Source organism: Orcinus orca, chromosome 14 (assembly GCF_937001465.1).
Source record: "Orcinus orca chromosome 14, mOrcOrc1.1, whole genome shotgun sequence".
Classification (NCBI taxonomy): domain Eukaryota; kingdom Metazoa; phylum Chordata; class Mammalia; order Artiodactyla; family Delphinidae; genus Orcinus; species Orcinus orca.
The window spans coordinates 62,462,747-62,488,322 of NC_064572.1; the positions used below are offsets into that span (position 1 = coordinate 62,462,747).

Consider the following 25,576-nt stretch of genomic DNA (forward strand, 5'->3'; position numbering starts at 1 on the left):
TGAAAGATACCTACAGGAAACAGAAAACTATAAAAGGTAACATATCAGATTTGAAAAAAAAATACAGCTTCTAGGAAATGAGTCCTCATGACATAATAATTCCAGAGTTTTAAGGAGCAATATGAAGAAGAGTATAAAGGCTATATATATTTAAGTGTGAGCTATATGTAAATCTATATACCATCCTATACTTAAATTGAATCCATTCAATGTATTCCCTGTTGATCTAACTAGATTCACACTTATATGCATAAGGTGGAGCTGAATGTAAACCAAACCGTCACGTGTATCCTGCTCTAAAACCACCAAGCACAAACCAGAGCCCTCAGTTGACTACAGTTCAAATAAATAAAGCCATACCCTTTCTTCTTATACTTAAGTCTTGCAATTAGAAGTGCTTCTTAATTATATTTCTTCTAATTTCTCAAACCCCTATTAAATGCCTACCACATGATAAGCATAGCTAGGCATTTGTCCATACATCTTCTTATTTAAAAAAAGAAGAAGAAAAAAAAAGAAGAGGAAGGAGGAGCAATAGCTACAATAAAGAACCTAATTTTGGGTCTGGCACAGCACTGGACTATTTTGCTACCATTGACTGTGTCTGACAAGGGGACCAGCATCTCAGCACTGACAGTCCTTAGCTCTCCAGTAGTCCAAGTTCAAAGTAACAATGGAGGAAGGAGATCTTTGAAAGTTCTGGAAGGTAGAGCAGAAACTTCAACTTCATTCAGTTAAACTAAATTCACCAAGTATTTACTGAGTCTACTACCTGTTGGATACTATACCAGGTGTGTGGGAAATGACAAACCAACTAATGTACAGTATCTGTCTTTTCATTAGGCTTAAAATTTTCATCGAGAGGCATATAAACAACTAAATATAATATCAATCAGGATTAGATAAATACTGTATCAAAAGTTCTTTAAATCTTATGCCTTAAATTTCAAGGTTAGAGATTGTATGGGACTGGATTGGAGGGGTAAAGCCTGGTGCTCAAACTGATTAATTCTGCCTCTTTCAAGGGACTTCTTGTATTGCTGGATATACTTTTTATGAAGACAGAAAAAGATGACCTTAAGAGGAACTGTCAGTGATTGCAAGAAATAAGTAATTTCATCATACTAGCAATTGATACAAATAATACACCTATTGAAAAGCAATCAAGTCAATATTAATACAGCCAATGCTGTATTTGGTGAATGCAAATAAAGAACAGTTTCCTGATTAAGACTATACATACCTACTGCTGGTCTTTCACAGCATTAAACTTTTAGAACTTAAAAAAAAACCAAAAACATAGTAAGAACACCAGCTGAATTATTAGTCCTGAAAAAGAAGGTCAATTGAATAAAAAAGAATACCAATTTCATCCCTCAGTACCAGTCCATTACTCCATATAGTCCTTTAAAAACACTGCACACTGTTTTTATGCATAGAAGACATAATATTTCTCTGGAACACTACTAATTCTAATAAGTATCATTATTGAGAAATTTTTGCTACCTGGAATTTGGGAGAGTTTTGTTCTGTCACCTGTATGTCTAATGCAAGAACAGTTTACAAGTATATCTCAAAACTTGTATGTATGGAAGGTGATGGAGAATCTGGGGCTTGCTATGTCTTTGAGGATGTAGTGCTGAGCCAAAGTTCCCCCAGGATTCCTTTTCAGGCACTCTGAAATCGTCAAGGCATCTGGCATTCCCCAAGAGTTCAGATACTCATATTAAATGAACACCCTCTTGAGGACATGTCTAGGTGCTCACCCTCGTGCTTTACCTTGAGAGCAAATGTCACCACTGCCCTGTTGAGCACAAATGACCCAGGGGCCCAGTGATCTGGCTGGTCCCTAATTCATCACCCTGCATGTGCTCCAGGACATCCTCCCGGGCCATGCCTCTGAGTTTGGAGTTCCCGCAGAACTGTGCCCACTTGCACAGCAATTCTTGCCTGAGCATATTTTAGACAGAGGTTTCCTCTCTTTCTGTAATCCGTCTGCTTTCCATCTTTCAGAAAGTTACTCGACTTCTGGCCTTCTGATAATACTCTTTCTTCTTGGAATTTATTATTTTTTTTTTTCATTCACTTTTAGAGATCTAAAGGACAAGGGGAAGTTGGTATGTGTACTTGGTCTGCCATCTTGATTTAGTCTCTCTGGGCCACCATTACCTTGTTTTTATTTATTAGGATCCTGCAACTCCTAGATCCACAGAGTGCTTTTTATTATTGACTTTCCTAAGGACATGTAGGTTCAGAGCTCTCTGGCACGCATGCCAAAGGGCATGCAGTCATGCTCTCCTCAGGCTCTAGACCAGTTGCTATTATCTCACTCTTTTCTTCTTCCTACTTTATAAATTATTTCTCTTGATAGGCTGGTGAATACAAATGAAGTCTCCAGAGCCTGGTCACCCCCAAGTTAAGAGACAGCATTTCAATTTTTGAATGTGCAAGGTGGGAAACAGTAAACCATAGTAGTTAAAGACATGGGCTCGATTCCCGGTTCCCTTAGCAAGCTACTTAATCTCTGCAAGTCTTGGTTTCCTCATCTATAAAGTAGCCAAATGAATTAACCCAGTACCTTCAAGGTAGCTGTGAAGATTCTTTGTGACAAATGCTTATTAATACATTAATAAATGTTTGTTATTATTATTGAAACTTAGTCCCTGGACCACAAAGATACAACATACTGTTTTCTCATGAGTCTTAGCCTGGAAGTCTTCAGTCCTGAGCAGAGTCTGGTTAAAGAAAGTTATATCTGGGGACTTCCATCTGCACAACTGCTATGGATGTCACAGAGGTATAGGAGGTATAAATGTCACTGAGGTCTGAGCTTTTTTACCTGAGCAGCAAATGGAGTTAGGAGGTTATAGTGGTCATAGGATACATTCAGACAGAGCCATCTAATTGTGGTGACAGAGTGAGAAATTAGGTAATAAAAAGCAAACCATTCCTTAATTGTCCATCATAGATGGTAACACATCCCTAAAAGCCTGGGTAGGCTGTTACTTGGACTTGTGGGTGTCAAGAAACAAGTATATACTACCTCCTCATCACTTACCTCTAAGTTGCTGGAGTTCCATGTCCAAACTCTCAATGTTACTCTCGTAGAACTCAAGATTCTCAGGGGTCTCTGCCCTTAGTGATTCCTCTTGCTTCTCCTCCAGCGGTAAGTTCAGCTCTTCTTGAGCCCTGCAGCACACATCCAAGTCCTGTTCCATCTCCTGAATCCTCACCAAGACTAAGGGACACTGGGAAGTCTGGTCCAAAGTTTTCTCCATGTTCTCAGGGCCCTCCTTTTCTAGGCTCTCCCAGCCAGGACGGTTATAGGTTAGGAGCTTGGGGGGTACTGCATTCGTTCTTTGCTGGGCCGAGGGAGGCAGGGGAGCGGGGCGAGAGGGTCGCATTGCCAAGGGTGGGTCCGGTCTCAGGCTCTGGTCCACTGGCAAATGGGGAGGAGTGGATGCTGGAGTACAGGGACGGGGTGGCGGTGGCCTTAGAGCCTTTCTCCTCTCAGGCAGCTCCTGCTGGATGATCAGCTTCGAGGAACCTCGGAAAATATCCTTTTCGGAGTTAAAGTCCATGATTGAAAAGTGGCGCAAAATTTTATCTGGTTCTGTGCTGGGTCCTGACAAGCTCTTCTCAAACTCTATCAGTTGTTGTGTCAACTTAGAATCCAGGTCCGTTTTGCCATCTCCCTGTGAAAGTGCCACTGCTTCCACAGCAGGTGTCTCGTCTTGCAGACCAGGCTTCATCTCTGATCTCTCTGATGCAGAGCAAAAGCTGGAAGCATTTTCTTTGGGTGTGAGGTGCTTTTTCACATACCTCGCCATGCCCTGGAGCTGAGGGCTCAACTGGCTGGGTCTGACTGCCCTGGAGGCTAAACGGGAAAAGGTGCTATGAAGAGGTGGCACTGGCTTCTGAAGGGTTTTCGGCTGGGAGTATGTTCTTCTGGGAGGTAGGCTGGAGTAGTCTCTAGTCCTTGCTTCTAGAGGAAGACGGTCAGAGTACTGGTTGGGGCGGGGGTTGCTTCCTCCTCCTATAGAATAATACTGGTTTTTCTGCAATTCGGGATGAAAAGGTACTGGAGTTTGGGACGTAACACCATTTACCACCTCTGAAGGATCCTTTGTGGAAGAGTATTTGGTAAGAAGCTGTTCGTGCCCTGAACCTGTGCTTCTTGGGGGCCCTTCTGAGGTGCCCACGTCCCAGTGAGAGTTTTTGTCTTCTTCATACTCAGAAGTCAGATGCTCCAGTGGGGAAGTGGATGTTTCAGAAATAACTGAGTTGGACTTCTCTGCTTTATACTCATGAGATTCATGTATTTTTCCTTCTACTTCCAAGAAGTCCTCTGAACAATCCAAAGATGTGTCAGGGATGTTGGTGAGGCTGCTTTCCTGTGGCAGATCCACGGTTTCCTCCACCCTTGTTTGAGGACATAACTTTACAAAGCGGTAAGGAAAGATGCCTGTCCTGCCCTTCAGTGATCCTTCTAGCCAGCCATCTTCCAGGGTCCCCAGGATTCGGATTTTATCGCCTACTTCGAAATCCAACTCATTTGGCTCCAGGGCTTGGAATCTGTAGAGGGCAATCCCGTAGGTGCCTGGCTGCTCGCCTTCCTCTTCTGGCTGTCTCTCTTCTCCTGTGTTGGTATCTACTTCACCGTTAGTAATGCAGTCATCGCAATTTCCAGAACTTACTGACTCATCCACAGTCCTCAGGGGCCCCAAAAGCTCTACAAAACCTTCCGGAAAAATGCCTCTTCGACCCTCTAACTCCCCTTCAAACCAGCCTGGTTCAGGAACTCCAATAATGGTAATCACGTCCCCTTCTCTGAAGTCCAGCTCCTCATCCAGCTGGGCAGAGAGCCCCATCAGTGCCCGGGCCTGTCCCATTGAATACTCGGGAATCTGGAGAAGGGCACTCTGTGAGTGCCACTGCCGACTCTGTGAGGAGAGGCAGAGCTCCCTAACACATGAGGATGGGAAGAAGCCCCGGGCACCCCAGCAGCTCCGGCCCTGCAGCCAGCCGGCAGTGGGAGTGCCATCGAGAACCACTAGGTCACCTGAAGAAAGAGAAGAGAAGCAAAGATAATGACCTCGGTTATCACCTCAGCAGGATACTGGTATAACTAATAGTGCAACTCATCATCTTAAATAGCTACCAAATTCAAGGGAATATAAACCTAGAGTTTTAAGTGCATGAACACTTTTTGACACTTAGGGTGGATCCCTAAGATCCTTTCAGAGGGTCTGTGAAGTCAAAACTATCATATTTTCTTCATACACTTCATATACTTCAGTCAAAACAATGTAACGTGGCAAACTGAATATAGATTCAAGAATCTAGATTTCTTCTATTAAACCAAGTATTAAAGACATCTGCAAAAAATGCAAACCAATGTTACTCTTCTCACTAAATTTTTTTTGTTTAGGAAACTAGTTATTTTTCATAAACTGTTATTTATGTAATTAATGCTAATATGAGTTTTTAAAAATAAATTGATAATTTAAAAAATTTCTCAGCTTTAACAGCTAATATGGTAAATATCAATAGACTCACACAAGCAAGTGCTCTTTAGGGTCTCAAAAACTTCTAAGAATGTAAAGGCACCCTAAGATCAAAAAGTTAGAGAAATGCTACTACCAGCAATAGTCTGTACCACTGGATTCATTTATAAATGATGAAGAATATAGTCATGGCCACTACAGTCCTTTGAATAGATGGATCTAATTTCTCACACTAAATTATATTCAATATCAAAGATCGAACAAAGAAAGAATCTTCAGGAATGGGTTGGAAGTGTAGGGTGTGGACAACAAACTGTTCATTTATTTTCTCCAGAGCCCTTCTTTTTTTTTTTTTTTTTTTAAACATCTTTATTGGAGTATAATTGCTTTACAATGGTGTGTTAGTTTCTGCTTTATAACAAAGTGAATTAGTTATACATATACATATATCCCCATATCTCTTCCCTCTTGCCTCTCCCTCCCTCCCACCCTCCCTATCCCACCCCTCTAGGTGGTCACAAAGCACCAAGCTGATCTCCCTGTGCTATGCGGCTGCTTCCCACTAGCTCAGTTTTACATTTGGTAGTGTATATATGTCCATGCCACTCTCTCACTTGGTTAGAGCCCTTCTTGAACTATCCTTATCCTGAAAATACATCATAATGAAATCTTAGAAGAATGTTCTAGTAATCAGCAGTTTGTTTTTGAAAATAACCAGTAGATCCAATATTGTTGTTTCAGGCTATCTTCACAAAATATAAGCTAAACAGTTAGCATCTGCCTTATTATTGAAGAAGGTGAGGAAAGGATTTGTCCCAGTTAAAAAATTACCCTATAGTTTTGCAGCAAATTGTTTTGCAGCAAACTTTTGATTACCTGATTATGAACTATTCATTTTGTAGATCATCAGTTTTAACTTTTTTAACTAGCTCCACGCTTCTAACTTCCTTTTGTCCTCTAATTTCTTCTCTCAAAATATTTATTCCATTCGTCACTTACTCTTTGCTACCTCATCCAACTCCCATCATATCTCACTCTTTTAAACCTCGCCCCAGACACTGTCTCTTCCAGTCTACCAAATGATTCATGCCAAACTAAGATTACAAATGTACCCATTTTATCATATCCCTCCCCTGCTCAAACGTTTACCATGAGGCATGAAGGCTTCTTCCTACCGCCTAAGGCTTCTACTCTATATATCCTATTCTTACTACGGGAAATATGTTTAAAAAAATAAGTTTGCTGTGGACACTCTCCAAAGAGGTTTAGTTAACTAAGCTACCAAAAGGCTACTCTTATGTTTTCACCTCAGTGCAAACTGGTATTCACATCCAGTCACAACCTCCCCTTGCCCCATCCCCCGCTATCCAATATTATCTCACCTCTGAGACCCTACTCCACACAAGGGGACTTTTCATTGTCTCCTACAGAAGCCTCTCCTCTCCATCTGAAACCTTAGCATGCTTCCCTGAGAAACCTTAGAAGCCTACACACATCTTGGCCATCTGTAGCCTACTAAAGAAATTATCACTTATATCAACAATTTTGACACTTGTATTTTTATATACTACACAGCTTCTAATGTAAGATTTTGCATTTACTGGTAGGCACCCAATACATTTTCACTGATTTCATGCTGTTTTGCTTAGATGTCCCTGAAAATAGGGTCTTGGTCCTGTATTTCTATTTTCCTTTAATTCCTGATTCAATCCATTGGTCAGAGCTTGGGGTCCTGAGAATTACAAGTGACTTTTTCCCCCACTAGTTCTAAGGCCATTCCATCAGGACCACAGAGGGAATTCACTGGAGACATGGCTACTGTTCAGACACAGTAGGTCTTTTGGTGATTAAGAATAAAAGCGTGGGTTTCCCTGGTGGCACAGTGGTTAAGAATCTGCCTGCCAGTGCAGGAGACGCGGGTTTGAGCCCTGGTCCAGGAAGATCCCACATGCCGCAGAGCAACTAAGCCCATGTGCCACAACTACTGAGCCTACGCTCTAAAGCCCACGTGACACAACTACTGAGCCCGCGTGACACAACTACTGAAGCCCACGCGCCTAGAGCCCATGCTCCGCAAGAAGAGAAGCCACCGCAATGAGAAGCCCGTGTACCACGACAAAGAGTAGCCCCCACTCGCCAAAACTAGAGGAAGCCAGCGTGCAGCAACGAAGACCCAACGCAGCCAAAAAAAAAAAAAAAAAAGAATAAAAGCATGCCAAAACTCCCACTCTCCTGGCTTTGAAATGAACTGGCTTTCTTTCCTTCCTTCTGTCCTTCTTTCCTTCCTTCCTTCCCTCCTCCCTCCCTCCCTTCCTTCCTTTCAGCTGTATTGGGTCTTCGTTGCTGCGCGCGGGCTTTCTCTAGTTGTGGCGAGCAGGGGCTACTCTTCATTGCGGTGTGTGGGCTTCTCATTGCAGTGGCTTCTCTTGTTGTGGAGCACGGGCTCTAGGCATGCAGGCTCGGTAGCTGTGACTCGCGGGCTCCAGAGTGCAGGCTCAGCAGTTGTGGCGCACAGGCTTAGTTGCTCCACGGCATGTGGGATCTTCCCAGACCAGAGATCGAACCCTTGTCCCCTGCATTGGCAGGCGGGGTCTTAACCACTGTGCCACCAGGGAGGTCCCTGAACTGGCTTTTTGCTTGTTTGTTTGTTTTGTTTTGTTTTTGGGTTTTTTTTGCGGTACGTGGGCCTCTCACTGCCGTGGCCTCTCCCGTTGCGGAGCACAGGCTCCGGATGCACAGGCTCAGCGGCCATGGCCCATTGGCCCAGCCGCTCTGAGGCATGTGGGATCCTCCCAGACCGGGGCACGAACCCGCGTCCCCTGCATCGGCAGGCGGACTGCCAACCACTGCGCCACCAGGGAAGCCCTGAACTGGCTTTTTTAAACCTGCAGAATTAGAGTATTTTCTTGTTTTACCAAATCTTCATGAAACCCTTATAATAGGGTTTGTTTTCCTATTTTCAGTTGTTTTTTTCAGACTGTTTTTTTCCCTTTCCTTCTTTCTTTTTTTTTCTTTTGGCCATGCGGCATGACTTAGTTCCCTGACCAGGAATCAAACCCATGTCCCCTGCACTGGAAGCACAGAGTCTTAACCACTGGACTGCCAGGGAAGTCCGAAAACAATTTTGTTTGTTTTTATTTTGGCCGTGCTATGCGGCTTGCAGGATCTCGGTTCCTCAACCAGGGATCGAACCCGATCCATGGCAATGAAAGGCTGGAATCCTAACCACTAGGCCACCAGGGAACTCCCTGGGTGACTGTTTTGATAAGCTTTGTTACCTGGCAGATTGTCATTCTGTTGATTATTTCTATATAATAAAGGTTTTGTTTGTTTGTTTTAAGTCACAATTTAGGCCCTGAAAAGCACTTTAGAGATAATTTTGGTGAACACTTTTATTTTACAGCCCTGTTACTGAGTTTTTTGCATTCTTATGCCTTAGGAATAGAGGCTGCTTAGTGATCATTTCTAAACTTCAAGAACAACAATATGAGGAACTCCTGGAATAGAGTGAACAAAAAAATAGGAAGTGGGGTGACTCTTAGGGTCAGCCTGAGCCTTTTACTTATGCACGATTAATCCCAGCCACCACGCTGCTTGTTTCTTCTGGTTAGATTTTTTTATTCAAACAAGAAATGCATTAAGAATAAGATGATAAGAAAGAATGAACGTCCTAGAACCTGAATGTAAGTAGTTTGACCCTGCAGGATAAAGTCCCTCACTGAAATCTACTGCCCAGGGACTCTGTACTCTATGCAGACCTACCACTCTTTACCTGGGTTTCCACACGAGCCATATCAGAACCTAAATCCTGATATCTCACACACATGGCACCACAGACTTATGACACAAGTGCTTTAACTGATAATTATCATTTATCTATTTATTTGTAAATAAGTTTATCAATTTAATTTTCATTGGTCTTTTCTGGGGGTTGAGAGGTGGCCTAGAAGCATGAGCTTATAGGCAAGGGATAAGCATTCTGTGTTGTGTCAGGCAATTAAATATTTCATCGCTCTCACTTTTTTCTCTCCTTTCTCTGTCTTTTCCTTGCTGTTTTGTTTTTGGTTTTTGTTTTTTCTCTCTTTTTCCCCCTCTTTATTTTCTAGGACAGCACCTACATTGATCTAAGAGACAAACTTGTTTCTAAATTTAAATATAACTCAAAATACAGGGAACAGACCAAAACAAATAGAAAGCTTCGGGAAAAGGAGAAAGGGTGACACCTGCTGGAAGAACTACTGGTGGTCTGGATTCGAAATAGAATCTCCCAGGGAAAATGTACATACACACAAAATTTCACATAATTATCAGAAAATAAGGTCCCCCGAAGCACATCCATGAACCCCAAGAATCCTAGGTTGAGAATAATAAAATAGCTAATCTTTATTGAGTGCTTACCCTCTGCCAGATGCGTTACATGTATAACCTCATTTAATCCTCACAACTACCCTGATGTAGGTATTATTATTTGTAGACAAGGAAACTGAGGCCAAAAGAACTTAAGTAATTAGTACAGAATCACAGTTATTGAGTTGTGAAGTTGGATTTAAATCTAGGGCCATCAGAATTCTTATCCCCTAAACTATACTGCCTGCCCTAAATACATATATATTTTTAATAATATAATTTTATAGTTAAAATATATAATTTTTTCTCTTATAACTCTCGATATTTCTGAAAGGTAAGTAAATAACAACTAAAGGCAGCATGGTAAAACAAAACAGATCTCAAACATTATCCCACATGCTCTTAAAGGTTTCCAAATCCCTCCTGACATATATTAAATCACAGAAGAGGAGAAGCTTCACTGCTACACTGAAGGACCAAAGGAAAGGCAAAGAAACAACAGGGAACTGGATTAATAGTACTAGAGGACAGGGATAAAGGAATGTATATACTCATGAGCGGAGACACTGATCTAACGGAAAAAGCAGAAGGGCCATTTTCAGTCTAAGAAGTAGAAGGGCCATTCCAAGCAGTAGACTTAGATTCAAGTCATAAACTATATATAGTATAAAACAATACTTTCATTTTTTTTAGTGGTTTTGTTTCTAACTAGTAAAATATCTGTTATATATATATAGAAAACAAGAGGAATTAAAATCATTTCTGTGTCTCAAGCTAAACTTCCCAGAAAAAGACAAATTGTATAGATACACCTACTTTCCCCATCCTCAAAGGCTATTATTATGTTCAAATCGGAAGACCTACAGAGCTAAAATATGTGAACAGCATAGAAGGAAAGAGAGCTGAATAGTCAATGTGTTTACTGGCAGCACAATATCACAGAAGATAAAACCACTAATAATTAGTACATCTCTTTCTATTCTCTCTTTTCCTATGTATGCCCCCTGCCCTGCATCCTCTTCTTTTGAGCTCTGCTTATGTTTTTCAGCTCCACAGCCTTAACTTGTTAAAAGATAGTCAAGATAAGATCTACAGACTCCAGGACCCAGCCTGACCTTGAGTCAGTCTTGGTAGAGGTGACTTGTGGCTGAAAGGTCCACACCAGGGTTTTCCTGAGAATCTCAGGTGGCTCTGGGATTCCTGAGGTGGATTTTAACTTCAAATCAAGTTCAGAACACATCAGTCCAGTCTTCCCAGGAGAGGCATTCAGCAGAAAATCTGTTTAGTACCTAAGACTTGACTATGCAAGATATATTATGAAGCAAAAAAACTAATTCCAGAAGCCACTTCCTCAAATTCCTCAAATGTTGTAGACATACTGTATATTCCCACATAGTACATTGTCATACACAGTATTTGCTCCAGGAACCAGGTGTAGGAAAAAACAATGCCAGGCCACCCACATCCTCTGCACAGCTCTGGTGGAAGCCACTGTGCCTTGGCTTCCACCAGACCCTCTGATTGGTCTGACGTGGACTCAGCCCCCCTATGGGAGAGCTGTGAGTAGGGACAGATGAGGCTCCCTCCTATAACATCTTCATCTATTTCTGTCTGTCTTCCCAACGTGGATTAGCAAAAAAGCACACAGAACAGAGGTAGAGGCTTAGTGTAAAGTGAAGGCAAGAAACTCTGAAAGCTGATTTTGAGGATTAAGGTCAAAGCCCAATATTCCTTTCTTCTCACTGACTAAGGGTTAGGGACTTTGCTAGGTCTCTCTCCCCACCTCTGCACTCTCTCTCCCATATGTGTACACAGTTTAAGAAATTAAGCCTATCCCTTTAGTGCCATACTCAAAAGAGTAAGTAACAACAGTAATAACATACCTAATAAATTATACAATTTTGATGACTGTTGTGAGTCATCATAAAATTGCACTGATCATAAGCTTCAGTTTGTGGAACACTACTGGCTTCTGTGCTTATGCAGAAATGTATGGACTTAATCAAGTACATGTGCCGAAACTGTTTAGTCACTCTTTAGACGTTCATATGTCTATCAGAGTGTAAGAAGTGAGAAATACTTGGAATATCACTGAGACATGGCTATGACCATCCGTTTTAAACCACTTCCCTTTAAACTGGTTCTGATGAGAACTTTAATAACATTACCTAATAGTTGAATAGCAATGGGGCTGTTTTGCATCTCTCTCTTAATTTGCATACTGTAATTCCTGCTCTACTATTATGCATTAATAAATAGTATGTTGTTAGCAAAGTCATATCAATTTTTACGGGAAAAAAAGATAACTGTAGTCTGAAGTGTAGCTACAACCTGGGGCAGTAGAAAGAGAATACTGGACTTACAAATAATCAGGTGATGTAACTTCACATTCTGAGGCCAAAACTTCTCAACTGCAGGTAACATTCTTTGAATCTCATTCGCATTATTATTATCATTTTTTTTTATGGTAAGTGGAGGAAGTCATTTTCATTATTTTTTAAATGCAGTTAATAATACCCACTTTGCTACCTGCCAGGTCTATGCTGAGAATGAAATGAGAGTGTATTTGTGAGAAAAAATGCTGTGGAAATTATGAAATGCTACTCAAATATAAGGCATTATTATTGTCAGCACTATCTTGGTATTATTGAAGACTCTCTAGAGGTTAGTCACATAAAAATTCAAAAAAAAAGATCTAGTTGTCAAAATGGACTGACTCCACCAATCTTATTTTGAACAGTCTACTCTTGGATGATCAACTTACCTCGATGGAGGGAAAGGCTGTTCAATTCTAGGGATGTAAATTCACAGATACAGACAAACAGTCTCTCGCCCTCTTTTAGACTGGGAATGGTGACAACTTCCACAAAACTGCTGGGGAACTGTCCTGTAAATAAAAGCAAACATTTCCAATATTAAAATTCCTTTTTTCTGTCTGTGTACCAGGACAAAAACCGTTTTTGTGAGCCCATTTATAAACCCTGAATTGAAAACTCACTGAGTACTCATCACTGGAGAATATAGTGTAGAAAACATGCAGTGCACAAAATTAGGTGCATGCAGAACACAGAGAGTGCAATTCAATTCAATGAGCATTTACTGGGTGTCACTCTGTCAAAGGCACACTGCAGAGGGGAAAATGAGTAAGACAGTCTTGGCCCTGAAAAATCATAAAATTTGATTCAGACATAAAATCTAATTCAGACATAAACAATAATTCAGTTTGAAATCTAGTGTCACATCCTAGGTACACAAATTGCTATGGAAGTTCAGAGAAGGTAGGAAATGGGTCAGGAAGAAAATGAAAAATTTTATGAAAAAGATTACAGTTGAATCTGAAGATTGGCAGGGTTTTAACAAGTAATAATAGACAAACAGGGCCTGTCAGTTGGAACGCATTGGAAAGTTTAGTTTATTCCACCTTCTAACTATCTCTTGCATATGTCCACTTATCTCCAGATTCACCACCTCGGTCCAAGCCATCAGCACCTCTCACCTGGATTACTGCAACCGCTTCCCATCCCACCTCCCTGCCTTTGGCTTTGCCCTTTCCTATCATTCTTCAATCTGCAGCATCGAGCTTTCTAAAAGACAAATCTGATTGTGCTCAAGCACGTTTACAGTATCTTGTTTCCACAACTCCTTTCCATGGCATGCGCTGTCCTCCATGATCTAGCTTCTGCTCATCTCCCCATGCCATCTCCCCCCGCTCAACCATTCACACTCCATATGCCAGAATGAACTTTCTCAGTCCTTCCATGTTCTTTCTCTCTCATTCCAGGGCCTCTGAATAAGCAATTCTCTCTGCCTATCCTCTTTGCCTTGCTAACTCCTACTCACCATTTTTATCTCAGCTGAGATGGCACTTCTACTGGGAAATAATCTATTATCTCCCAAATGTGGCTTAAGTAACAATAAGAGTCTGTTCTAAGGACTGTATGATATACTCCAGCCCAGACTTCCATAAATATATATAAGTTAAAGATTGGATTTAACATAGATGCATAGTGTGGGGGAAAAACTTCCAGCCTTCCCTTGGCAAATTCATAAAAGAAACTGGTGCTAACATGTTTTCAAGAATAGAAAAAAGGAAACCAGGTGCATGGAAAGTGGGAGTTAAGTGCATCTAGGGTAGAGGGCAGATTTAATAAATTTAGGACACCCACGAATCTAGGAAGGCAGCTGGTACCTAACCATGTCAACCTTTTAAAGGAACCAGTAAGGAGAGATGCAGTGATAACAGACATTCTCTCCTTGCTGGCAGAAACCACAGTAAACACACACAGAAAACACAAAAGGATCTGAAGTGTATTTATTGGGCTTCCCCTTAAACCTTTATTTTTAATATGGAAAGAAGGGAGGGTCTGTGGTCTATTTTGTACGTGAGGAATTATGAACCTCTAACCTGTCACATCCTCTTTCTTTCCTAGAAGCCAAAATTCATCCACCACTGCCAACACCTCAATAACATCTCCCACAAAGAGCGGCAGTTCTTCTGATACGCTAGGGCAGAAGTCAAAGATGGCTCGAACCACTGAGCCAGCCTCCATCTTTCATAACCTGGAAAGAAAGGTCAAAAGAAATGGGAAAGCATAAGTATTTAAGACACTGTAATATAGATTGGTATCTTGAGAATTATCATTAAGATATAAAGTATCTTATTAATAATAATTACTAAGATATAAAGTATATATAAGACTACTTATAATGAAGTCAAAGCTAAGCAAATAAGAAGTTTGTACTTTCAAAATACTGTCTCATTTCTTTAAAAACAATAATTTCCTCATATGTTTTCATTTAATTCTTCAAGTCATTCTGGAATTGAAAAAAAAAGTGACTTATAGCTATGTGAAATAGAAAACATGCAACTTGGAAATGCAGACTTTCCAATATGCTTGAAGAAGGCAATATGGGAATTAACATTTTTAAGGTACCAGGCAAGAGGGTGCTCTTAAAATATGGTATTTAAAAAGTAGGAATTTTAAATATGGCATTTCATCTATTCCCCATAACTATATCTTTTGCTTATCTTTTTCCCTTTGTATTTCCACACGTATTTTATTTTTTCTTCAAGTTTTATTGAGATATAATTGGCATACAGCTCTGCATAAGTTTAAGGTACAAAACATAATGATTTGACTTACATACAACATGAAGTGATGATCACAATAAGTGTAGTGAATGTCCATCACCCCATACAGATACAAAATGAAAGAAAAAGAAAAAAATGTTTTTCCTTATGAGGATGGCTCTTAGGATTTACTCTCTTAACAACTTTCATACATAACATATAGCTGTGTTAATTATATTGATCGTGCTGTACATGACATCTCTAGTACTTATTTACCTTATAACTGGGAGTTTATACCTTTTGACTGTCTTTGACCAATTCCCGCCCCTCTGCCCGCCCAGCCTCTGGTCCCCACAAATCTGATCTTTTTTTCCATGAGTTTGTTTGTTTATTTTTGAAGTATAGTTGACCTACAACACTGTCAGTTCCTGTTACACAACTTAGCGATTCAATATTTCTATGCATTTCAAAATGATCACCACGATAAGTCTAGTCATATGTCACCATACAAAGATATTAGTTATTAACTATATTCCCCACACTATACCATGACTCATTTATTTTACAACTGCAGTTACTTCTTAAACTCTCTCACCTATTTCTTTCCTCCCCTCACCCCCCTCCCTTCTGGCAACCACCTGTTTGTTCTTTGTATCTATGACTTTTTTTGTTTTATGTTTGTTCATTTGTTTTTTAGATTCCACATATAAGTGAAATCATACAGTATTTGTCTTTCTCTGACTTATTCATTTAGCAGAACACCCTCTAGGTCCATCCATGTTATTGAAAATGACAAGATTCCATTCTTTTTTTATGAATAATATTCCATTGGCATGGAATATTCCATTCCATCTTCTTCATCCATTCATCTGTTAATGGGCACTAAGCTTGCTTCCATAGCTTTTGTAAATAATGCTGCAATGAACACAGGCGTACATATTATCTTTCTGAATTAGCTTTCTTCAGATAAATACCCAGGAGTGGAATTGCTGGATCATACGGTAGTCCTATTTTTAATTTTTTGAGGAAACTCCATACTGTTTTCCATAGTGTTTGTACCCATTTACATTCCCACCAACACTGCATAAGGTTTCCCTTTTCTCCACATCCTCGCCCACACTTGTTATTTATTATCTTTAACAGCCAATCTGACAGGTGTGAGATGACATCTCATTGTAGTTTTTCTTTCCATTTCCTTCACGTGCCTGTTGGCCACCTGTATGCCTTCTCTGGAAAAATGTCTAGATCCTCTGCCTGTTTTTTAATTGGGTTGCTTGTTTTTTTGATGTTGAGTTGGATGTATCATTTGCAAATATCTTCTCCCATTCAGTACGTGGCGTTTTCGTTTTGCTGATAGTTTCCTTTGCTGTACAAAAGCTTTTTTTAAAATATAAATTTATTTTATTTTTGGCTGCCTTGGGTCTTGTTGCTGCACATGGGCTTTCTCTAGTTGCGGCGAGTGAAGGCTGCTCTTTGCTGCAGTGCATGGGCTTCTCATTGCGGTGGCTTCTCTTGTTGCAGAGCATGGGCTCTAGGCGTGCGGGCTTCAGTAGCGGTGGCACACAGGCTCAGTAGCTGTGGCTCGTGGGCTCTAGAGCGCAGGCTCAGTCGTTGTGGCGCACAGGCTTAGTTGCTCCACGGCATGTAGGATCCTCCTAGACCAGGGCTCGAACCCATGTCCCCTGCATTGGCAGATGGACTCTCAACCACTGGGGGAAGTGATTGAGAGCTTTTTAATTTGGTGCAGTCCCTCCCCACAGCTATCTTAAAGATGAGGGTACTGAGGCTCAGCAAGTTAGAAAATTTGTTCAAGATCACAGAGCTTACAGCAGCAGGGCCAGGATTCAGACTGAGTGCATTCTGGCCTCTACCTACTGAGACTGTGCCTGTAAAAAAACCGATTTGACCTGAAGAACAGCAGCAGGACCATACCTCAGTAGCCCAGATTTAAAATGCATTGAAAAAGACAAATCCATAAGAAGAATAAGAAAGGGCTATGTAGATGGCACCTCCAGACAAGCTTTAGTACACTATACCAGATCAAGAATGTGTTTTCGGTTCAAGGACGCCTACGGCCCAAATTTGCATACTATCTTATGGTGTCTGTGCTGTAATAAGACAATGCGTCTGTTACTTTGTGTCAAGGGAGCCTAAGGACATGTTAAGCAATAGAAAGGGAGGCAATAAATAGAGGGCATATGCCATCAGCCATGATTACCTTCAGCCATGATTACCTTACACTTCTCCAAGGTCTTTTGCAAGGAGCGGCAGAAGATCTCCAGAGTGTCCAGGCCCCAAGCCTATTTTTATTTGCCTCAAGTATCATTTGGTGTTGGCAGAGATGAGGATTCTAACTTTCATCTCACATATAACAATAAACAACATCAAAAAGCACTAAGTGCCTAATTACAAAAAAGGATAGTTATAGCTCTAAGTTTACAGTCTACAAATGATGTGGACAAACACTTAGGCACATAAGAAACTGTTCAGTCTGTTAATGTGAAGGGCCTATAAGATTTTAATGGCACATGCAACACACATATTACATATTTAATTTGAACTGTTGAGTAAAAAGAGCTTATCTTTGAGTTACTGAAACTTTTTTTCCTATAATGAGATGACTTGGGTACACAATGGAGAAGAGAAGTAGCTAGTACCATTCCCCATACCCTCTCCCACCACATATTTTCTTTAAGTATTAAAAAAATATAGAATTAAAATCACACACTGAGGAGGCAGCATAATGTGAATGCAAAGTACGAGGCTCCTTGAGTCAGAGAAATCAAGGTTCAAATCCCAGCTCCACTAGTTATTAGCTTTTTCACCTTGGATATATTACTTAAACTCTTTGGGCTTCAGCTTCCTTTTTCAGAAAAATGGAGATAATCATACTTTCATAATAATCATCAAGAGGATGATCATAATGATAAAAATAATTATACTAATGCCTAACATTTATTGAGCACTTACTATGTGCCATGCATTGTACTATGAATTCCCTCATTGAGTTCTCACAACAATCTTATTGTATATAATTGATTCCCATTTTGCTAGTGAGGATACAAGGTCAGAGAGCTTATATAACCTGTCCAGGTCACAAAATCAGTCAGACATGGAATAGGAACCCAGATCTGCCTGTCTCCAAAGCCTTAACCAGTATGCTAATAGTATGAAAGGACCTAAGCCAGCACCTAGGTGCTCAATAAATGTTAGCAGTTATTACTAAACATCATTCCCATAATCAGATACAAGATCAAATGTGTGCCACCAATACAGCATCGCCAGAATGTGATATTTCAAGTATATAAACTCTACAGAATTTACCATTTCAACACGTCAAAACGTGGTTAACTTTGACCATGTTTTAAAATAGGCACATTATATACACCCTTGCCTTCTTCAGTAGAAGAAAAGACACTGAACATGAACTTAGTAAGTTCATTATTAAGACCATACCTTACTGTACTCTGCTGTAATACAAAATACCAGTACTATGTAACTTTTAGGTCTTTCTCTTTTAATGTCAGCTTTCCCTTTGCTATCACTTTATTTCCTCTGTCAACTTTTCTACCTCTTTCTAGATTGTTGTTTATAATCTGTTAGGGGGTGGGAGGACCACACACACCCCACCAAAATTATTTAAAGTTTCCAGATAAATAAAAAGTAAACATGCGCCAAATGAGAGGCTAACAAACTCTTCTGCAGTGGTAAAGTACATGTGGTAGTGCTAGAGTCCTTCAACAGTTATTTTTTATGTGCTCTGAGGCCCCTTTCTTACTTTCTGGCTGTCTTCCAGATGTCAAATTTCCACATAAGGGTGGTGCCATAAATAGTTTTTCCCTAAAACAAACAATACTTTTCAAAACCCTTAGCCATCTATAAGTTATTAAAACAATTCCTCAAGGCTGAGCCAGGTAGATATTATTTTCCTTCTACTACTGTATTTTCTCAAATTCCATCTCACTATCAGACTAAATATATACCTCATTATCTAAAGTATCAAGTAAAGAATTAGCATAAGCCCCACAGGATAACTTAGAGACCTACCCTGTTACATGGAGGAGTAACTTTTGTTATTTGAAAGAGTTAAAGCTTCTCCCTGAGAACCTTCCTTCCAGAATATGACTCAGAAGCAGAGGAGGGTCTGGCTCAATAAATACTTTTACTTACTGACCTCCCACCCTATTGGAAGGAGTGTGTAATCGCTGAGGAATACACACCCTGGAAGGGTGATGAAATCAGAGCCTGGCTAAACTACATGATTTGTGGGTGAGAGGAGATCTTTATGTCCTCTGTTTTATGTGGAATATCATGAATTTCATCTGTCTTCCCTGTATACACTATAAAAAGCAACAATTATTGTTTTTGTCTGGGCCATTTTAGAAGCTGGGACTGGGAATTCCCTGGCAGTCCAGTGGTTAGGAGTCAGTGGTTTCACTGCCGTGACCCGGGTTCAATCCCTGGTCAGGGAACTAAGATCCTGCAAGCCACACAGTGCAGCCAAAACAAAAAGAAAGAAAAAACAAAACAAAAAAACACCCCAGAACATATGTTTTGAAACTCAATCATAACTAGCTTATATATGAACTGTTCCACCAACTTCAGATGGAAGTAAAAAGAATTACATTGGAAATGAGAAAGCAGATGGGCTTGAGAGAAAGCAGAGGAAATAAATGCCTGTATGGCATAAAGTCTGGGACATCAGAAAGTTTGCTATGAAAACAACGCTTCTTCTCTTGCTGGTGAATGCCAGCCCTTCCACCTTTGCAGAGTCACTGCATTTGAGGTGTAAAGATCCTTCATTCTTCAAACCCTTATAGGATGTAAAACTCTATGAGGGAGGAGATTTTTGTCTGTTTTGTTCACTGGTCTGGAGTAATGCTCAATGAGTAATTTTTGGTGAGCAAATGATTTATTGAACTTTAGGAAAACACATGGAACTGTTCATATCAAAATCTCTTCTTCCACTTACCTGAAACTAAAGTAACCATCTCTTCTCCACAGTTTTACCTTCCGGCTTCAGTAACAGTGTCATATAAATCTTTCAGATCAAACATTAAAATCTTGCACTTCTTCATCTTCTACAGCCCACAGACAGCAGGCTCAGCTCTCTGGCAAAGAGCTAAACCAGAACCAGAGTTCAGGTCTGTTTGACTCCAATGCCCATGTTCTTTTTACTATAAATGTTACTTCTCTTAAATCTCACTGGTTCTTCCTCCAAAATCTCTAGATTTCCTTTTTCCTCTCTTTAGTCCTCTGATATTGTATTACAAAAATCTTCAAACAGCCAAGTTGAAAGAATTTTACACCCACCACCTAGAGTCTACCATTAAGAGGTTACTGCAGCCACTTTATCACATACCATCTCTCTCTTTATCCATTTATCAGTCCATGTTATTTTTTGATGCATTTCAAATATATTTTATTTTATCTTTGATGCATTTCAAAATAAAGCACAGACATTTCCCCCAGTACTTCAGCATATGTCTTAACTAGAGTTTATTATTTGTTTACAGTTTGTCTGTTTTCTTTTTGGGAAGTACCATTTTCCTCTCTTCTTGGCTAAAGATACAATTCTTTTCTCCCCACTCATCTGTCAGTGAACCTGGTTAATCTTTTAAACTGTCAATCTTTACATATTACACAGTTGCTAAGAATTTACAAGGTTTTCCTACTCTCTATAATTCATTCACATATTCAACAAATATTAATCAAGCGAAACAGAGTCAATCAAATTCCCACGCAGGCTAAAAATTTGGCTCTGCTGGGTAGACTAATCATTTGATGACTCTTTAACCCCATATTCTTTAAATATTTATTCTCTAATTCTGTTGGTGACTGACAGGAGCATTTATACTCTCCTCTATTGTCCTAAGCAACTCAACTCCTATCCTAAGGTATCCACCCTACACAGGACAAAATAAGACCCTGCAGATAACCTGACCACTCTCTTAGAAGGAGATACTCAGGCTTATCTTTCAATGAAGGAGAGATCTAAAGAGCAGAAACTGTTTGGGTTTTTTTGTTGTTGTTGTTGTTTTTGCTGTGTTTGGTCTTTATTGCTGCTTGCGGGCTTTCTCTAGTTGCAGCAAGCAGGGGCTACTCTTCATTGCGGTGTGTGGGCTTCTCATTGCAGTGGCTTCTCTTGCTGCAGAGCATGTGCTCTAGGCGCACAGGCTTCAGTAGTTGTGGCTCACGGGCTCTAGAGCGCAGGCTCAGTAGTTGTGGCGCGTGGACTTAGTTGCTCGGCAGCATGTGGGGTCTTCCCGGACCAGGAATCGAATCCGTGTCCCCTGCATTGGCAGGCGGATTCTTTTTTTTTTTAACATCTTTATTGGAGTATAACTGCTTTACAGTGGTGTGTTAGTTTCTGCTTTATAACAAAGTGAATCAGCTATATGTATACATATATCTCCATATCTCTTCCCCCTTGCCTCTCCCTCCCTCCCTCCCTCCCACCCTCCCTATCCCACCCCTCTAGGTGGTCACAAAGCACCAAGCTAATCTCCCTGTGCTATGCGGCTGCTTCCCACTAGCTATAGGTTTTACATTTGGTAGTGTATATATGTCCATGCCACTCTCTCACTTTGTCCCAGCTTTCCTTTCCCCCTCCCCGTGTCCTCAAGTCCATTCTCTACGTCTGCGTCTTTATTCCTGTCCTGCCCCTAGGTTCTTCATGACCATTTTTTTTTTTAGATTCCACATATATGTGTTAGCATACGGTATTTGTTTTTCTCTTTCTGACTTACTTCACTCTGTATGACAGACTCTAGGTCCAACCACCTCACTACAAATAACTCAATTTCATTTCTTTTTATGGCTGAGTAATATTCCATTGTATATATGTGCTACATCTTCTTTATCCATTCATCTGCTGATGGACAGTTAGGTTGCTTCCACGTCCTGGCTATTGTAAATAGAGCTGCAATGAACACTGTGGTACATGACTCTTTCTGAATTATGGTGTTCTCAGGGTATATGCCCAGTAGTGGGATTGCTGGGTCGTATGGTAGTTCTATTTTTAGTTTTTTAAGGAACCTCCATACTGTTCTCCATAGTGGCTGTATCAATTTACATTCGCACCAGCAGTGCAAGAGGGTTCCCTTTTCTCCACACCCTCTCCAGCATTTATTGTTTCTAGATTTTTTGATGATGGCCATTCTGACCGGTGTGAGATGATATCTCATTGTAGTTCTGATTTGCATTTCTCTAATGATTAATGATGTTGAGCATTCTTTCATGTGTTTGTTAGCAATCTGTATATCTTCTTTGAAGAAATGTCTATTTAGGTCTTTTGCCCATTTTTGGATTGGGCTGTTTGTTTTTTTGATATTGAGCTGCATGAGCTGCTTGTAAGTTTTGGAGATTAATCTTTTGTCAGTTGCTTCATTTGCAAATATTTTCTCCCATTCTGAGGGTTGTCTTTTCGTCTTGTTTATGGTTTCCTTTGCTATGCAAAAACTTTTAAGTTTCATTAGGTCCCATTTGTTTATTTTTGTTTTTATTTCCATTTCTCTAGGAGGTGGGTCAAAAAGGATCTTGCTGTGATTTATGTCATAGAGTGTTCAGCAGGCAGATTCTTAATCACTGCACCACCAGGGAAGTTCCCTGATTCTTAAATCTGCAGTGATTTTTTTTTTTAGTGCCGCAAGGATACTTTAACACTTTCTATGGACTGAAGACCTTGGCAGCTACCTCTTAATCCATTTTTGCTCCCCTGATGTACCAAGGAATACTCAAGATGATATAAGCTGTAGTTCCTGCCCCCAAGAAGCTTAGCTTAGTCTCCACCACTTCCCCAAAATATGTTCTGAGGACACTAATCATATTGTACCCAAATACAAGAGCTCTATGGTCATTATAAACCTGGGAAAGGCTATAAGCCATATTTCTCTCTTGGAGGGGCATAAAAAATAAATACTGAGTCAATCCAGGCAAGAATCACTTTTTAATCCAGCTTTCCTAAATTTATCTGGCAAAGCACACTTTTTTCAAGTCAAACTTTAAATTTTTTAAATTGTTTCTCACCCCACTTATTCATAAATAGTCCTTGTGCAGTTCTAGCCAATCGAAATGCTCTCTGCTCCCATAAAGCACTTTCTGTCCAGAACTTGTTCTTTGTTTACATGCTGTTTCTTTTTTCCATGGGGGGGTTCCACTGTCTGTCCACACATTTAAACTCTCCCCACTCTCTACTGCTTCCAGATGATGCCCTTCTCTCTTGCTCAAGCCCACCTCCACCTTTCATGTCTCAGCTCCCTTGCTCTTATTCACCTTGTAGATTTGTAAGACATCAGACTGGACATGTAAAAGTTACAGCCATGAGAGAGAATGTATTAATGAAAACATTCAGAAATTGGGCTTCCCTGGTGGCGCAGTGGTTGAGAATCTGCCTGCTGGTGCAGGGGACACGGCTTCGAGCCCTGGTCTGGGAGGATCCCACATGCCGCGGAGCAACCGGGCCTGTGAGCCACAACTGCTGAGCCTGCGCATCTGGAGCCCGTGCTCCGCAACAAGAGAGCCCGTGATAGTGAGAGGCCCGTGCACCGCGATGAAGGGTGGCCCCCGCTTGCCACAACTAGAGAAAGCCCTCGCACAGAAACGAAGACCCAACACAGCAAAAATAAATAATAAATTAATAAACTCCTACCCCCAACATCTTAAAAAAAAAAAAGAAAACATACTCAGAAATAAAAATAACACTTAAAAAAGTATATCATGCAACCCAAGTGTCCATCAAAAGATGAATAGGTAAACAAAATGTGGCATATACATACAATGGAATATTATTCAGCCTTAAAAAGGAAGAGCATTCTGACACATTCCACAACATGGATGAACCTTGAGCATATTATGCTAAGTCACAAAAAGACAAAAACTGTGTGATTTCACTTATATGATGTATCAAGAGTAGTAAAACCCATAGAAACAGAAAGTAGAAAGGTGGTTACCAGGGGATGATGGGGAGGAAAATGGGTACAGTGTTTCAGTTTGTGACAATGGAAAAGTTCTGAAGATGGATGGTGGTGACTGGTTGCACAAAAATGTGAATGTACTTAATGCCACAGAACTGTACACGTAAAAATGGTAAATTCTATGTTATATATATATATATTTACCAAAAGAAAAAAGATTTTAAAAATCTATGTCATAAAATGTGAGAGAATGTGAAAGAAGGCCTGGTAAACTTCAATAATTTTTGATAAGAAACATATGCAAGTCTGGACAGACTTTACTAAAAAAATCTCTTGAGATAACAAACTAAACTTTTCCCCTGATAGACACAGATATCAGACCTGGGATAGACTGAGAACACTGAACAATAAGCCAGTGCTGGGTGTCTTCCATTTCCCCTTCCAGGTCTGTCCTCCACCCTTCTGCTCTGCTCTGTGCTCCACAAGGCTGACCCCCAAGAACTGCATCAAGGCGCTCTTTTACCTCTGGCTTCCAGTTGGGTTCAGCCAATGGGTGGCACCAGCAGGAGATCTGAAGGCAGAGGGATGGTGAGGTTGGGTATTTTATTCCCATGTGTCCCTCCCTGCTGGGCTGTGGGTTGGCTATATTGTTCTACTAAAGGCCACAGCCACCATCAGAAAGCCCCCTCAAAACAGCTCTTTCTCTTGGGTTAGGTAACCACCCGGTTTCTTGCCCCTGAGGTCTGGGTGGCTCACCTGCTATCCCTGGGGTACAGTACAATTCTCTGTTATTTTCCCTAAACCTGTCCATTCCATTCTAAGTGGGACCTCCTCAAATTATCCAATTTGAGTGTGCCTTCTATATTCTGCTGAGCCCTTGACAGATACATGCCCAAAAGGATTTTCTGAATTTATGAGAACTATGCATAAAAAAAGAGACAGGGCTTCCCTGGTGGCGCAGTGGTTGAGAGTCCGCCTGCCGATGCAGGGGACACGGGTTCATGCCCCGGGAAGATCCCACATGCCGCGGAGCGGCTAGGCCCGTGAGCCATGGCTGCTGAGCCTGCACGTCCGGAGCCTGTGCTCCGCAACGGGAGAGGCCACAACAGTGAGAGGCCCGCGTACTGCAAAAAAAAAAAAAAAAAAAAAAAGAGACAAAATATAGGAAACTATATAAAGTTAGTTTCCTAAATCTACCATTCTAAATCTAGGTGAGAGATAAGAGGTAGATATATAAATTTTGAAAGCTTAAAACATGTTTAGAAAAATATTGATGCCTGGGGTCCTGTGCACCCACCCTTCAAAAAAATCTCCACTTTTTTGACAGATGTGGTGCATCAGACCCAGACTCTAAATTGTTTTAAAATTCTGAGTGACCTATTTTACTACTAGGAAAGTAGGACACAATGCGTAAGAGCTTTGAAAATTTACTATATTCTTTCAAATAGCACTGATGATACCTTGCACATTCTTCCTAATATTGCCCAATTCATAGTATAAGTCTAAATTCTGGACTTTCAGAAGAAAATTTCTGAAGGAGTTTCCTTAACTAAAAGACAGTTTCTCCTTTCTTGTTTGCACCTACAAAGTGGGAGGTACATCTTTGTCAACCTGAGAAGAGATGCAAGAGGGTCCTCTTCATAGGGACTCTCCAGTATAGGTTCCTTCAAAGGAATATGCTTTCACGAGCATCTGGAAATTTCCTTATGTCTTGAAACTGAACTCTCCATAAAACA

General features: G+C 40.6%; 1 protein-coding gene across 6 annotated transcripts in view; it reads right to left on the reverse strand.

The window, feature by feature from the left end:
* DNMBP (dynamin binding protein) overlaps positions 1 to 25,576 on the reverse strand; it is a 111,104-nt gene that overhangs the window by 62,657 nt on the left and 22,871 nt on the right. For 5 of the 6 annotated variants that reach the window (XR_007471342.1, XM_033425775.2, XM_033425772.2 and 2 more), the window contains exons 2-4: positions 14,260 to 14,414; positions 12,619 to 12,741; positions 3,059 to 5,062 (exon numbers count right to left, since the gene is read on the reverse strand). Coding sequence is in view for 5 of the 6 variants with exons in the window: in XM_033425775.2 (XP_033281666.1) it covers positions 3,059 to 5,062; positions 12,619 to 12,741; positions 14,260 to 14,404 (2,272 nt within the window). In the remaining variant the exon portion in view is untranslated. Of the gene's footprint in view, positions 1 to 3,058; positions 5,063 to 12,618; positions 12,742 to 14,259; positions 14,415 to 14,998; positions 16,268 to 25,576 lie in introns of those variants that run through there. The other variant, XM_033425771.2, reaches the window with a different exon arrangement.